Source organism: Oreochromis aureus, linkage group 7 (assembly GCF_013358895.1).
Source record: "Oreochromis aureus strain Israel breed Guangdong linkage group 7, ZZ_aureus, whole genome shotgun sequence".
In the NCBI taxonomy this organism is placed as follows: Eukaryota; Metazoa; Chordata; class Actinopteri; order Cichliformes; family Cichlidae; genus Oreochromis; species Oreochromis aureus.
Genome location: NC_052948.1, coordinates 62603700 through 62618911, shown reverse-complemented (window position 1 = coordinate 62618911; position 15212 = coordinate 62603700). Strand labels below are relative to the sequence as shown.

General features: G+C 39.3%; 2 protein-coding genes across 4 annotated transcripts; both read left to right on the top strand.

Moving 5' to 3' along the window:
* The first annotated feature begins 1025 nt into the window (after nucleotides 1-1025).
* Nucleotides 1026-7293, top strand: LOC116325259 (troponin I, fast skeletal muscle-like). 3 transcript variants are annotated; one of them, XM_031746102.2, is made up of 7 exons: nucleotides 1026-1151; nucleotides 2321-2353; nucleotides 3302-3341; nucleotides 3426-3554; nucleotides 4011-4100; nucleotides 4734-4907; nucleotides 6934-7293. In XM_031746102.2, the coding sequence occupies exons 2-7, from the start codon at nucleotides 2346-2348 to the stop codon at nucleotides 7006-7008; spliced, it is 516 nt and encodes a 171-aa protein (XP_031601962.1). In that variant the 5' UTR covers nucleotides 1026-1151; nucleotides 2321-2345; the 3' UTR covers nucleotides 7009-7293. The 3 variants fall into 3 exon arrangements, with proteins under 3 accessions (XP_031601962.1, XP_031601963.1, XP_039471010.1); XM_031746103.2 differs by having other exon boundaries at nucleotides 1108-1147; XM_039615076.1 differs by lacking the exon at nucleotides 1026-1151 and adding an exon at nucleotides 1197-1215.
* A 1364-nt stretch (nucleotides 7294-8657) lies between these two features.
* tnni2a.4 (troponin I type 2a (skeletal, fast), tandem duplicate 4) lies at nucleotides 8658-12611 on the top strand. Its single transcript, XM_031746104.2, has 7 exons — nucleotides 8658-8744; nucleotides 9711-9743; nucleotides 9925-9961; nucleotides 10098-10226; nucleotides 10845-10934; nucleotides 11017-11190; nucleotides 12248-12611. Exons 2-7 carry the CDS (start codon nucleotides 9736-9738, stop codon nucleotides 12323-12325), a joined length of 516 nt encoding a protein of 171 aa, XP_031601964.1. The 5' UTR covers nucleotides 8658-8744; nucleotides 9711-9735; the 3' UTR covers nucleotides 12326-12611.
* The last annotated feature ends 2601 nt before the right edge of the window (nucleotides 12612-15212 follow it).

The following is a 15212-nucleotide window of genomic DNA, read 5'->3' as shown; positions in this document are numbered from 1 at the left end:
ATTGAAGTAGTCTGCTGTAAAAAGTTACTGTCAAATATTATTTCAGTGTTAGGAAAATAATATGGTTATTTTATTTATTTATTTATTTATTTATTTATTTTATTTGTAATGTAATCCACCAAAAACTGAAGGAAGGAAAAAAGCCAAAATGATCCAAATTTGTTGTTTTGCTTCAAAATAGCTGTTTATACGTTTTAACTTACATTTTAATTTGTTTCAATTAAATATTAGATTTTTATTTAAGACTTTTTTGTAATTTTACAAAATATATGTTCAAATATCAAAATGACCATCAGCATTGTTGCTTAAAGCTCATAAAACTTGTGAGTATCAAACTATTTTCTTAAGTTGGAATTTGTTTGATGCCATTTCGTCATATTTAGCTTTGTTGCAGTTTTTGTTTGTGTTTTAATATTTTGTATTTGGCACACTGACTCTGACAGTGGTGTGGAACAAAATCCACAGCCCTCTCTGCTCAAAGAGCAGATTTTAAGTTGTACTGGCTGTACGTTTTTATGATTTGATTTTGTGTTTAGTCTCTTAATGTTCACCATGTCACCGGTGACCCATCGAGGGTGATGGTTCTTTTTGTTTTGCTACATTCATACAGTTTATAGGGACATTTTCAGAAATTAAAGGATGTTACCTTCAAATTTTAAAAATGTTAATGCTCAATGATCACTGATGTCCTGTCTTAACCTTGGCCGAGACAGGACATCAGTGATCTGGTGTGTATGAAGAGGTAACTTGGTGCTTTTAACTACAGCTGAACTTGATTGTGTCTAAGAGCTTCACATGCTGTTCTCAGAGCTCAGTGGGAATCAGTGAGATTTAATTATGTCAGCCACTCCACTTGACTGTTGTGTGACAATTGCTTCATCCCTCTGCTGGCCTCCGCGGTTGGGAACCTGATAGTGTCTGTCCAGCCTCCCGTCCAGGGAGGCGACTTCCTCCAGTAGAAATTTACGAGGTTCCTTGTGGTATTTCTGGAGCCTGATGACCCATTGGTCTGAAGTAGCTCTGCTACCATAAAGAGGGCTGGCTTTCCCGCTGAGCCAGCACTTCATAGCCTATATACTCTGTTTAATCTTTACTGTTTCAGACTTAGTGGGGTCTCCCTCCCTGTTCTTCTTCCTCATCTTGCTCAGTAGGTGAGAGTTTCTCCTGCAGCTTCACTCACTGTCAGGGAACAATACAGAGAGGGCTGCTCAAGAGGTGGGGCATCCGGGTGTTCTGGAGAGGCTTTTTAAGCGCGAAGGACTAATTTTTTTCTTTTTAAAGATGTTGCTGCAGATGTGACCTGTGATGCTGTGTTTAGAGAGGGAGAAGCAGCAGTTAGCTGGAGCTGAGACTTACGATGGCTATTCAGACAGTGGACGATACTGGACATGCAGACGGGTTAAAATGTGGATTTTGGTGTTGCAGAGCTTTTATTGATGTTTGCTTTGCAGTTTGCACGCTGTAGAGGAAACTGTCAAGATTTGATGTTTGAAACAATGTTTGAAGATGCACTTGTTTTACCACTTTAGCTTAAATCTGCACATAGATTTGGTTGGAGTTTTTGGATATTATAGACCTGTCATTCCTCAAATCATTTATAGATCATATCAAATCAGGATAGATCATATAGATCATACCATCATGAAAAAAATAGAGAAAATGGTTTGATTTAGAGGTGAAGAAGAGTCGTTTCCCTGCATGCATGTTCTACTGACCAAGTTTAAGGAAAGTGTCATGTTTTTCTATAATCAGTCCTAAATGATTTGATTCTTTCTAATGCATCTCTGAGCTAAATTAATGACTCTTAGCTCGCAGGACTCAGTTTGTGTCTTTTAGGTTGGGCTTTAAAAGCGAGGATTTGCATTTTGATGATGGATGCAGACTTTATTTGTTATATGTCTTTTAAAAAGCCTCATTCTCCAGATGGTGACCTGAGCACGCACTTTGGTGCCTGGCATGGCTGCAGGATGTTGGAATCTGTTAGCTGCTCTCGCTGCGCACCCGCTGCCACACTCGATTCATCTGCTGGTGACATTTAGTGCTCAGATTGTTGGCTCGCTCCAACAACTTCAATTCCAGGCAGAAATGTCTTCAGAGGGGACAAGCGCTCCCGGGCGCCTGACCCTGCCTGTCCAAAATTAGCTGGTTTGTGGCAGTGTGATTTTCCATGATAGTAAAGCGCATCGTGTTTCTCACTGGAGGTCAAAGGGCACCTGATCAATAACAGGCGTGTCCAGCTGAGCTGTGAGTCAGACAGAGTCAGGGTTCTGTTACTTTTCACTCCTCGCATTTGACTGACGAGTGTTTTCTGTCTCTGCAGGGTTTGAAGATCACAAACAGCCAAAATGACTGAGTGAGCACTGTTTTACTTTTTTCATTTTCTCCTTATTTGCTTGCCTTCGATCTTTTTTTCCAAGTCTTCCCGTTCTTCTGTATTTCTCCTCCTTCTCCTTCCTCCTCTTCTTTACCTCCTCATGTCTCTCCCCCATCTTCTTCTTTTCTTGCTCCTGCTTCTGGTTCACCTTTTTCTTTATGATGATTGCACATGAAGCACTTTAGACTCAGAGAAACAGCATTTATCAGTGAAAGGTGCTGACAGGTGGATTTGTATTGTCAGGTTTGCTGTGTGGTAGACGGGTTTAGGACCCAAACACAGGACTCCAAAGACAAAATGTAAACTCCAAAAGCAGCTTTATTGCAGAACTTCAGAAATTAGCCACGAAACACACGAGGCGCACAGCTTAAGGGAGAACATGACAAAAGGCAAGGGACGACTGAGACAATATATACACACGGAGGATAACGAGGGAACAAGCCAACTGAAGCACAACTGAACATGACACACACAGGACAAGGGACTATCAAAATAAAACAGGAACTACCTAACCGTGAGACCTGGACAAAGACATATGAGCTTGATACAGAAACACAAGTGAAGCAGGAAAAAAATGTGATAAATTAACCAGTCTGAAACCAAGAAATGCTGCAGTACCACCAGAATGTATGAAACCAGAACACAAACTACTCTGAGACAAACTCTAGGTCAGCTGCTCGCACTTGGAACTGAAACCAGTAGAGAATAATGTGACAAAGATTATCACAAACAAAAAGCTAAAGAAAACTCAAAACAAACTCCCAACCCTGGGTCAGTGATCCATGACATCTATAGCTTTGCGCAGAAGCAGATTTTGTAGACAAAGAAAAGTATGGCGTAAAATAAGGAACTGATTTACCAGAATGCAGAAAAATCACAGTTGGTCATTTCAGCCCTGATGGTAATTTTCTAATCTCTGTCTGACAGGGGAAAGAAAATGACATCCAGCCGCAGGCATCATTTGAAGGTGAGACTTAAACCTTCTGTTTTCTAAAACCTTTGAATTTTTGGAGGCTCTCTCTTCACTTTGCATATTTTTGTCTCCCTGCAGAGTTTGATGCTGCACATCGCCGCCAACTGGATCGAGCAGGAGAAGAAAGACATCGCAGCAGCGAAGGAGGCCTATTTGGCTGAGAACTGCCCACCTCCTGACCTCAGCGGAGACATGGCTGCCCTCACGGTTAGAGCAAAACTGTGTCATATGCTTACACTTTCTTATGACCACAAGAAAACATCGGGGAGTTTTCCTCATTATAGTGGAGCAGGTGTAAAAAGTTGAGTTTAGGACATCAGAGGAAGGTGAAACGTTTGTGTTATGAGCTGGTTAAATCTTACATTCCATTACATGTCCATGATTAAAAGGCTATGAATATTTTCTAAGCAGTTATGTGACCTTATTTTACATTTACTTAAAGCTGAAATGCATCATTTTCAAAATAAAAGTATGTTAATGCAATGTACTGATGCCAACCATTTATTTCTTACAAGGCCATGTTTTAGCTAGAAACCACATCTATGAGAAAAAAGAGAAATAAACACGAAATATAGAAAAAAATAGAGGAATTCAGATAAAAACCTCCAAATTGAACGTCCATGCTGACTGCTAATGAAAAGCGTTCGTTCTGCACTTTAAAAGGACGCCTGCAAGAAGCTCCACGCCGCCATTGATAAGGTCGACGAGTCGAGGTACGACACCGAGATCAAAGTGCAGAAAGCCGACAAAGAGGTGAGAGTCTGAGCAAGATTATGGAAAACTCACTTTACTTTTAGATGTTTTTAATCTTAATGTCATCGTGTGTGCATGCCTTATTTCCAGATCCAGTCTTTTTGATCATTCTCAGCTGGGTAGGTGTAGATTTCAGTGCTAAATATCAGAATCAGAGGCTCTAACACTACTGATTGACAACTGCCGCTGACAGTGAGCAGGTCTTTTTTATTCAAAAAGTATGACTTGTAATTATTATAATGCATGTTGAAAGGGAACTGGATAAGTATGAAAGAGGTGGAAGGAAAAAGGAGGCGTAGGTTTGATATGAGGGCATTTTTGATTTTCATAAAAGTCTGAAATTCAGTAAGCTGTGTGCTGCTGGAACATGTTTCATGTGTTTAAAATGGTTTTTATTTTCTTAGCTGCTAAATCACTTCAGGACTGTAGGGGGCAGAAGTCCGTCCCTCTGTTCATAGGGTGATAGTTACAGCTAGGACAGGTCGCCAGTCCATCACAGAAAGACACATAACCATTCACACTCACGTTCACACCAGCTTAGAAACCTGGATGTCTTTGGAGTGTGGGAGGAAGCCGGAGTACCTGCGGCTCTGACTGGCTGCCACCTTTTAACGAACGATTCTCGACCTCCAGATTGAGGATCTGAAGCTGAAGGTGATCGACCTGGCTGGAGTGAAGAAACCTGCCCTGAAGAAAGTGCGCATGTCGGCAGACGCCATGCTGCAGGCTCTGCTGGGCTCCAAACACAAGGTGACCATGGACCTGAGGGCCAACCTGAAGCAGGTCAAGAAGGAGGTGAAAGAGGAGGTGAGACATGAGGTTTTCACAGTAAGGAAAGAGGCTTGTCTCATCATCACTGTGTGCGACTGCTGGAGCTTAAACAACTTCTGGACCAAATTCATTGAAAGAAAGAGAGCGTAGCCACGTGTTAGGAACTGATCTGAGGTGAACGCTGATTCAGCAGGTTTGCAGATCTTCTCTCCGTCATTATCACGCCTCACATTTGGCCCAGAAGCGCAATACAGTGGAAATATCCACTAATCTCGAGTATAAATAATAAAATTATTTATTTAAATGAAATAATTTAATTATTAATAATAATAATAATGGATTGGATTTATATAGCGCTTTTCAAGGCACCCAAAGCGCTTTACAATGCCATTATTCATTCACGCTCACATTCATACACTGGTGGAGGCAGGCTACGGTTGTAGCCACAGCTGCCCTGGGGCAGACTGACAGAGGCGAGGCTGCCATATCGCGCCATCGGCCTCTCTGGCCATCACCAGTAGGCAGTAGGGTAAAGTGTTATTACCTAAATTTAAACATTTTCCCGTTCTTCTCTAAATCTGTGAAAGCAGATTTCTGCTAGATAAAATAAATAAATAAATAAAATGACAGTTGATCAATATTTTGCAATAATTGAAACAGTTATTTGAAGAGCACGTCTAAAAAAAGTTAGACTCAACAAATTTGAAAATGAAATAGAAAATACTGAGATATAAAATCACTAAATTACCTTGACACAGTGAAGTCAGAGTAACTGGATGAAAATAGATAAAAGTTTCTCAGGAGGATGTGGAGTAAAATACATGCGTGTAAAATCAAACATGCAGAGCTGTTGTGACAGCTGTGGTGACTCTGTGTGAACAAGGCAGCAGCTGAAAGCAAGTTTGCAAACCACTAATAATAATATTTTCATTTTAATTCTAATTTAATAAAAAAATGACAAAAACTAACAATGCACATAAAAAATGAAATAAAAATACTGCACATCAGCTGTGAAGTTAGGTATTACATGTGAACAGTTATGGAGATAAAAATGAAAACATAGAGGCCTAAACATTCAAATATTGTACAAGTTAGTATTTCTCTTAAACTACATTTAGTAGAAATTTTATTTTCATTTTTATTATCGCACATGTTTTCATCTATGCACAGCTATTGTTACGACCCGGCTCGTAATGACCGTAACCAGCGCAGGATGTCACGCGACTTCCCACGCTCAAACAGACACAGCCACAGCGTTAGATTTTTAACAATAATTTATTTACCCTAATGGCACAATGGGGGAGTATATACTTCGGGGTGAGCCAAGGCCAAAACAATAAACAAAACTCAACCTATGCTTCGGTTCCCCTCTAACCTGTCCACGGAAAAGAAAACAAAGAAATAGCACAGACTGACCTCCCTGGTCTAAAGAACACAGGAGAAAAGAAGGCATCTCAAAATAATCGGCAGCTCACCCCTACTTACTCCGCACCTCACATACGCCCGACTTTGTGCTAAGGACTATGGCTGCGGCCGCGCCGTCTGGACCAGGGGCAGGTGCATGGGAAGTCTGCCACACATCCCACACAGTGCAGCTCTTCAGTCGCCCTTTTGTAGCTCACGGCCACCGCAGGAACCAGTCACATCAGGCCGGTCATTAGATCCACCAATCACAGCCGAGCCCCTGCACAGGTGAATTTACATACATACGTCACACAATAGATAAACCAACAGCACACGTAACACTATCATTTGGGAGAAGACTGCATTGAGTCAGGCAAGCCTCAGGCACAAGTGTAAATGGCTGTGGCTCTGTTATTATAGTTTTAGATTTGCTAATTAGTTTTATTTATTTATTTTGTTTTGGAATTTTATTTTGAAGTCAGTTTAGTTTCATTTAGTTTCCAGATCAGTTTAGTTTTTATTGTTTGACATATTTTGCCTTATTTCAGTTACTTCAACCAAGGAGGTTAAACATTAAAGGTTCAAGTATAAAATATAAAAAATATAAAATGCTTGGTCTCAGTTTGAGGTGTTGACGAGTTCTCCTCATTCTTTCCAGCCTGCAGACGTTGGCGACTGGCGTAAAAACATCGAGGACAAAGCCGACAGGAAGAAGATGTTCGAGAGCTCCTAAAAGCCTCCTGGATCGGCGGAGATGGCGGAGGGCAGCGGGGGCGTTTAAGATTGAGGTCTGAGTGACTGAAGGCGTCTCTGGGTCTCGTCTGGACCCTCAGGGACAGTTTCTTGATGATTTTTTTGGCTGTTTTTGTGACACTGTCACCCCCGCACGTCAGAGAGACTGAACCAAAACAAAGTGAAATTAACTTTGTCTGCAGTTAAAACATCTGTCAGAGAAACATCAGTTCAAAATGTACAGCTTTTCATGGAATCGTTAGCAATAAAAGTTTTGAAATAAGGATTAATTTGTTGCTACTTTTATCCACCTGGTAACACTTTAATGCGCTTCAAATTGATTCTTCAACATTTTCACACTGACGCTTCAAAGAAATTCAATTTTTGACAAATTTATTAGAAAAAAAAACATTTAGAGGACCTGGGCTCGTTCTGAAAGAGGAAAACTAATTTTCAGGTGAGAGAAGAGATTCTCTTACATGACTTTTCCAGTCTGCAGTATAAAGACTATAAAACTGATAGTTAAGTCTGATAGTTAAGAGAGCAAACAATGAAACCTGTGTAAATGATACTTCTTTTTAAAAAGTAATTACATTTCTAAATGCACAATAACATTTACAAAAGCTCAAGCAGTTTTTGCTATTGAACCCCAAACATCATGTTTTCAGAGCAAGCAAAAAAAAATCAATTTTAGATATTTTCCGCTCAGATAGCAACAATTCAACCACCTTGACCTCTTAGTTTTCAAACAGTTTCTGCACGTAAAGAAAAAACATCTGATTCCAAACAGTTTAGACTTTAGACTTCTGAGATTTTTAAAGTAAGCTCATCTTACCCTGTTGCAAGTAAAAAATCATGTTGCAGAAATGTTCATATGTTGGAAGGATTTCCATGTTTTTATTTTTGAACTATGTTAGCGTAGCTTTGTGTAATTTGTGGCTCAAAATAATCCTTCTTTAAATTAAGCTGGGCTTGGTGTACCCCCTCATTTTAGGAACTTTCTTCTGATTGGCTGTGAATCTCAAACAAAAGCTTTGATCAGCAGGTGGGCGGCGCTTTTTTGGTCAAAGGCAGAGCTTTGTGATGACCCTGTTAGGGTCAGCCAAGCTTAATGACATCATTTGGAGCCAATAATAGACATTTGTTTTGTAAACCTGGGTGTTCAGAGGAATCTGCAGCCCAAACTTTAAAACACATATATATACGCTGTCCTTGATATTTGAAATTTTGGCCACTTGTCATAGAAAAATTCAAATTAAATAATTAAACAAAATACATAAAACAGGAAAGAAGGAAACGCATAATAAGTTAACTTTGGGTTTTACAGAAAAGCTGAAGATTTCCATTTGTTGTGATGCCGCAGGGCTTGAAAATACTCCTTTTGAGTTAAAGATCAAAACATATATTAAATCTGTTCAAAGCCTTCTGAAGACATAAAAAGCTTTCTGTTCATGCTCCTTTAAGTTTATTCCATATATACAAACACAGCATGGAGGCATGAAGGGTTTTCACAGGGAGGGCGGTTTGCAGAGCAGGGCTGGGCCGGGTGTATTTCAGGAGCTCGCAGGCCTATTGGTCTGACTGGGAATCCATTTCCATAAAGAGGATCTGGGCATTTTGCTGAGGCATCGCAAACCACCATATATACCTATTTCATTTTTCACTGTCTGTGGCTTTGGCAGTGTCTCCTTTTCTTCCACCAAGTGTGTCTTGTCCTGTTCTTCCTCCTCTCAATAGGTGAGAAATCTTCCTTATTTTATCTTTTTTCTTCTTCTTCTATCTCCAGCATCTTTGAGCTTCTCTGAGAGCAGCATCTTCTATTTTATCAGATAGAATGAAAAGATGCTGCATGCAGCCACGTCTCAAAACGACTGTGTTTAGAAAAGACATGATTTAAAGCAGGATTACAGCTCTGACTGTTCCTCACTCAATCCAAGTGGCTTCTTTACATTTGTTGGTGACATTTGACCTTTTTCTGTCAAACCTAAATTTATATTCAGCTGCTCTGCCTCAGTGTTGTCAAGATCTGACTTGAGTTGTTTTGCCTCAAAGTGTTATTGAGTTTTTGGATGTGCGTACAACAGAAATATGTGCTGATCTGAAGGCCTGGAATTACAAAAATCTGATTCTGGTTTGGTAAATATTTTCTGGTTCCCTAAAAATGTTTATGTATAAAGTTCAAAACTGAACAACACTGGAATCATTAATAAATCTTATATATGTATATATACTCTGCCTAAACAAACAAACAAACAAACAAAAATAAGTCTCAAAAATAACAAAAATAATCTCTTCTTCTAATCAAAAAGTGATCTTAATTGGTCGCGAAGACACCTGGACAGAGTACCTCAGAGGTATTACGGATAGTTAACTAAAGGTTAGCTACTGTCAGTTAGTTAATGATATTCCACTGGAGATTTTTTCAAATTAATCCTTCACTCGATCACGTGTAAACTGCAGAGACGTGACACACGATCCCGGCCAGCCCAGTTTAGTTCAGTTGACGTCGCTGCTCTTCAGCTGTGGCCTCAGATCGCGTTACGGCACAAATATTCCCGTCTATCCATCTCCATCACAGCAGCAGAACATGCTGATCTCAGAGAACCTCGCACTGATTATCTGAACATCTATGGTGTTCAGCAAGGGTCAGAAAGACCTCAACGTTTCCTCCAGTCACTCAATTTTATGTTTGTCTTACTGCAGGCTGTGAACCTGAAAAACCGCCAAGATGTCTGAGTAAGTGTGAAGAACATCCTGTCTGATGGATGCACACTATACCTGACTTAAATATGCACAGAAATCTGCCACCTTTTAAAGATGCTCCCTTTCAATGTTTAATATGTAGATCCAAAAAAGATGTGCATTAGAAAAATGTTACTTTTAAAACTATTAATGATCACAACTTCCTCTCAAACAGGAAAAAGATGACTTCCAGCCGCAGGCATCATCTCAAGGTAAATAAGAATTATGAAAAAATATTGACTTCTTCTGCTGCTGAGTATGTTTGAGAGCAGACCATTAAACACGAGACTGGGTTAAAAATGGGGTTTTATGATGTGACCTTGTTTGATGATGATTTCTGTCCTGCAGAGCTTGATCCTGCAGATTGCTATGAACTGGATCGAGCAGGAGAAAAAGGAAACCGACGTGGCCAAAGAGGCCTACATGGCCGAGCACTGTCCTCCCCCAGACTTGAGCGGAGACCAGGCCGCCCTGATGGTGAGAGAGACATCAGGGTTTATCTGAGAAAAAAGAAAGAATCAAATTGAATAAATGATTTTTTTTGTAGTTCAGGAAACAATCAGCTACTATAATAGCCGTTCATTTAATTCATTTATTTATCCATCACTGTATTTATTTCTTTATGTTGTTGTTTTGAGTAGAAACATGCATGTTATTATTATTTTGGCATTTAAGTGCCACCATAATGCAGCATGGAAACTGGACACTTGATGGATGCTAATGAAATCATCTTTGGATCATTTCATTAGCATCAGAGAAGCTAGCCTGAACTTTGCTGCTGTAATTCATCATAAAGATAAATGACCTGAAAGTGTTAAATGAAGCACTAAGTGACCTACTAACATTAGCACTCTTCTGCCAGAGGAATGTGCATCCTTTAGCACCTAGCTGCTTTGATCAGCATTGCTAGCAACGCTGTAACTTGCATGTCTCTTCCTGAGGCAAAAGTAGTTTAAAACTTTTTATGTGCTTGAAACAAACAGTTTACTCACTGGTTTTGTTAGTTTAACAGCACTTTTGATATAAAAAGGGAATGCTGTATGACTCTAAAGCTGTGGGAAGATCATCTTTTGGGGTTTCTTTATGCATCAACAGGAAGTCTGCAAGAAGCTTCACGCCGCCATCGACAAGATCGATGAGGAGAGGTACGACGCCGAAGCCAAGGTGCAAAAGGCTGACAAAGAGGTAATGTTCCTCTGGGAGCATAACGGAACTAGAGTAGCCCCTAAAAAGTAAAGAAAATATAACACTTTCTTTCTGTGCATAGATTGAAGACCTGAAGATCAAAGTTGTGGACCTGAGAGGAGTGAAGAAGCCTGCCCTGAAGAAAGTGCGTATGTCTGCTGACACCATGCTGCAGGCTCTGCTGGGCTCCAAACACAAGGTGACCATGGACCTGAGGGCCAACCTGAAGCAGGTCAAGAAAGAGGTCAAGGAGGAGGTGAGTTCACAGACAGAGGGTGGTCTTGTCAGGATAAATTGACATGTTTGCACTTTTAGTTCCAGCAGTGATGGATTTTTATTCTTTTTTTTACATCACTGAGTTTACTGATGTGGTGCCAGTGAACCTGTTTTAATGTCTATGAAGCAGCTTATCATCAATGTGATGGCTATAACCTGTACCCTACACTATCAGAATATAATATATAATTTCAGAGAATTGTTTCTGTTACAACTGTTCTCCAAAGTTTTGGCATTCAAGACAAACTAATTCGGATGTGCACAAAAAGCTGTTGGTGACTTGGACCTCAAAGCGTCACACAGTTAGACGATACACTGTGGTCTTTGAATTCCAGGCTGAGATTATATTGCAGATTTCAAACATAAATCAGTTTTTACACAGCCAAAAATAATATGGACACCCAGGGAAACTTGGCGGCAACCTGGCAGAGAACGTTTTTGGACTTCTGATCAGAGGCTAGCACTGGAGCCTTTGTATGCCACACATTTGCTCACAGCTGAAATTAATAAGCAATTTTTTTCTTAATTTCTCTTAAATCTGTAATTAACAACTGAATCATATTTGGTACACAAGTTTTGGGGAGTTTTGGAGACTTCTGCATCTTTGTTGTGTTTTTTTCCTGAAAAACTTGAATAAATCTCACAGTTTGTGATGCAAATTAAAACTCATTCAGGAAATTAATATTTAATTTTTTAAATTATTAGGAAGCTCAATAAAGACTGCTTTTTCCCCCCCAAAAAATCCTGTCAATTATTTCATCATTCAGTCTTACAGAATTACAGCATTTTTCTACTTCTAGAAACATTTTTAAAAAAGTCAAACTTCATAATTTTGGATATTTCTGTTTTCATTGTTAATGACTTCAAGCTAAGTGGGGTTAAAAGCTGTCAGGCATGTAAGGGCTGGTTTTCCATGTGTCAGCTGTCAAAGTGCAGAAATCAGCTGATTAAGTTCAATCGTCTCTCTTTTTAATAAAACTAAGATGCCTAAATTCCCAGTTTGTTTGGACTAACTCTCTGCTTCCTGTCCTCTGCAGCCTACAGAAGCGGTGGGTGACTGGCGTAAGAACATTGAGGACAAAGCTGACAGGAAGAAGATGTTCGAGGCCTCCTAAATGTTTCGCTGCTCTGCTTTGTTTTTCTGTTTACATGAACTCCATGTGTCTTATTTGTGCTGGTGGAAGAGCGCGTTTGCTTTATGTCACACAGGTCTGAAGAGCAGGTTAGCAAATCTGAGAGGCAGGAAGTTGAATTTACCTGAGGGTTGTTATTTTGCACTTTGTCGTAGTCTGGAGGGAGGGGAAGGTTCACACACCAACACCAAGTCTTCAACTCCACACAGTCGGGGAAACAATCACACACAATGTTCATTATACACAATAAAACCAAGTGTCAGAGAAAGTCACGCTGTTTTTGTCTTTTTTTTGCCCAACTTTCATCATCATCATTTTTACAGGATCGCTGTAAAGGCTGAAGTTTAAATCTTTGTCTGAATCTGTTTTAAAGGTTTTACCATGATGCCAGGAAGAAACTCTGATTCCCACATTCATGTCTTATCTTTTTTATCCAACCTAAACTTCCTCAAATTAAAATGAATTCTTAACAAGCCTACTCTATACACGAGAAAAGAAATCTTGGTTTTTATGGTAACTGTGCTGCACAATCTGATTTTTACCAAAGATTTTTCTTCATAAATCTATTTGGGAATAGTTTTAATTGCTGGGAGATTGTATTTTATTGTTTTTATGAAATAAGTTGTGGAATAATTCAAATTCCATACAGTCAGAACAAGACACCTAAGTTTGGTTTGTAGATTCCTCACTAGTGCTGCTAAATGCAACCATCGCTCTGTCTTGTGAAATTTATGAACCATTAATGCATCTACCATATTTTCATGGTACACTATAATTGTATGTGCACAGTCTTTTTTCTAAAAAAAATTAATAATAATGGGAAGGCTTTTTGGTTTATCTTGGCTGCAGGTTAGAGTGTTTAGATTTCTAGCATCAGGTCCATCCGTACCAGCAATTTCTTATTCTGTCTTTGCCCTTGAACGTTTTTGGAAGACTTCTTCAGACATTTATTGAATCACCTCATTTTCTGATGTGATTCAAATCTTTTGTAAAGCTAAATTGAGAAGAAATGTTACATTTACATAACCATAAGGTTATAAATGGCTGAAAATCATCATCAAAGATTTATATTTCTGTGTTCAGCACCAAGGCTTACAAGACAAAAGTGTGAAATATGGCAGACAGGATTTCTAGAGCAGACCTTCTTGACAGCATTAAACACTATCAACACTCTCTCAACCAGCTGCATGAGCCTGGAATTATTTCCATTTAACAGGTGAGCCTTGTCAGTATGTAAGTCATGGAGTTCCTTTCTTCCTCAGTGTTATTAGAGAGCAGCTGTTGTGCCAAGGAAGACCCCCATCCACCACCTGTAAAGTGCAAATTACAGCGACAACTGTTCCTCTAACAACAGTCCATCTTTGTTTCATCACACAAAGGCCCAGCAGTCCATCACTAATGCAACCAATAAATTAAACTAGTGAATTAATTTATTGACATTGTATCTGTTTTTTCAGTTTTTCTAATATTTTTATGACCTGGAAACATAAACTGCTTTATGGGTCGCAGGGATGTAGAAGGGATGTAGCCGCCACAATGATCAGACAATATTGAGACAAGAAGGTATTTTGTGTAGATAGCTTTTTATAATATGACATTATTTGATATTAAATGTTTAACTAATGAGAAGCAAAATGTACATCCTGGAGAAACTGACCCATATCTCTTTAGAGTCTTTTAATGCAGCTGAACAGGTAACAGCACCCACTTGTTACTCAAAGCAATCCTTAATAATGCAGAAATTTAACTGTAACACATTTTAAAAAGTGTTTTGTATAAATATTTACACCTGTCAATCAAAGCAGCCAGAACTCTAATTTATAGTCTTGCTGGCATTACTCAGGGACAGGTTTTATTTTATTTATTAGAAGACTGTTGATATTTTTATTTCTGCTCTAAAGGTGTAACCTGGGAGTTTATGTGCACTGGCTCGCTTTTGGAGTCTGCCTCAAGTGGACATTAGAAGAACTGCAGATTGGGGCTTTTTTTTTCATCCAGTGTTTGCTGCAATTAAGTAGGAGTAAACTGAAGTGTATTTTTAGGTGTACCAGCGCAAAAAATACTTTCTTTGTCATGTTTTGATGTGATGGTAAAGTTCAATAATGGATCAGTACTGTTTTGAGTGTATTTTAAAAATATAAAAGTATTAAGAGAACTCTTCTTATTAAACACAAAGTTCTTCCTCATCTCAAATTGTCTGATTATTCAGGTTTCCTGTCTAACTTTTTCGGATATTATGAAGCACCTTGACATGACTGTTGTTGGGTTTTTTATTTTTTTTCATAAATATAACTGAAGTAAATTTAAATAAGGGTAAATTTGATTAAAAATAAGTGTCATGCACAGCCATCAGTCAGTTAAACACTCCTTGGAGACTTTAATGATTTATCTCACTGGTTGCAAATACGCCCCACCCTCCCTCAGATGCCCTCACACTCCTTGTATGGTGCTCTGAGCTCTGCCTCCAGCCTGCCGGGGGCCCTCGAGGCTTTGGTTTCTTCAGGGGCTAACTTTATCCCCTGAGACTCGTGGGGAATGTGAAGGAGATGCCTGTGAGTTATATTTGAATCATCTGACTTCAATAAGACTCCTTACAGAAAAAAAAAAAGAAAAGAAACTTGCAGCGTCTTCCCTCCATCACTGGCCTGCAGGGCTGAGACTGACACCTGCTTTTAAATTTAGTTTGAGTGCTTTCAAGCAGCTGCTTTTCCTGATGACATCTGTCTGCCGTTATGTAACTGTGACTGTTTTAGTGCTTTATTGCGGAATGCACATGGATAGGGAATTAAAAAAAAACAACAACAACATAAATGCAGCTCCTCATGACACCGTTCAAAGCTGGAAAACAAAGTACAACAGTGCCGCTCAG

Excerpts from the sequence above, each read along its gene's own strand:
- LOC116325259 (XM_031746102.2), top strand. Across the intron at positions 3,342-3,425 it reads GCCGCAGGCATCATTTGAAG|AGTTTGATGCTGCACATCGC; the intron begins GTGAGACTTAAA and ends GTCTCCCTGCAG. Across the intron at positions 4,101-4,733 it reads TGCAGAAAGCCGACAAAGAG|ATTGAGGATCTGAAGCTGAA; the intron begins GTGAGAGTCTGA and ends CTCGACCTCCAG.
- tnni2a.4 (XM_031746104.2), top strand. Across the intron at positions 10,227-10,844 it reads GAGACCAGGCCGCCCTGATG|GAAGTCTGCAAGAAGCTTCA; the intron begins GTGAGAGAGACA and ends ATGCATCAACAG. Across the intron at positions 11,191-12,247 it reads AGAAAGAGGTCAAGGAGGAG|CCTACAGAAGCGGTGGGTGA; the intron begins GTGAGTTCACAG and ends TGTCCTCTGCAG.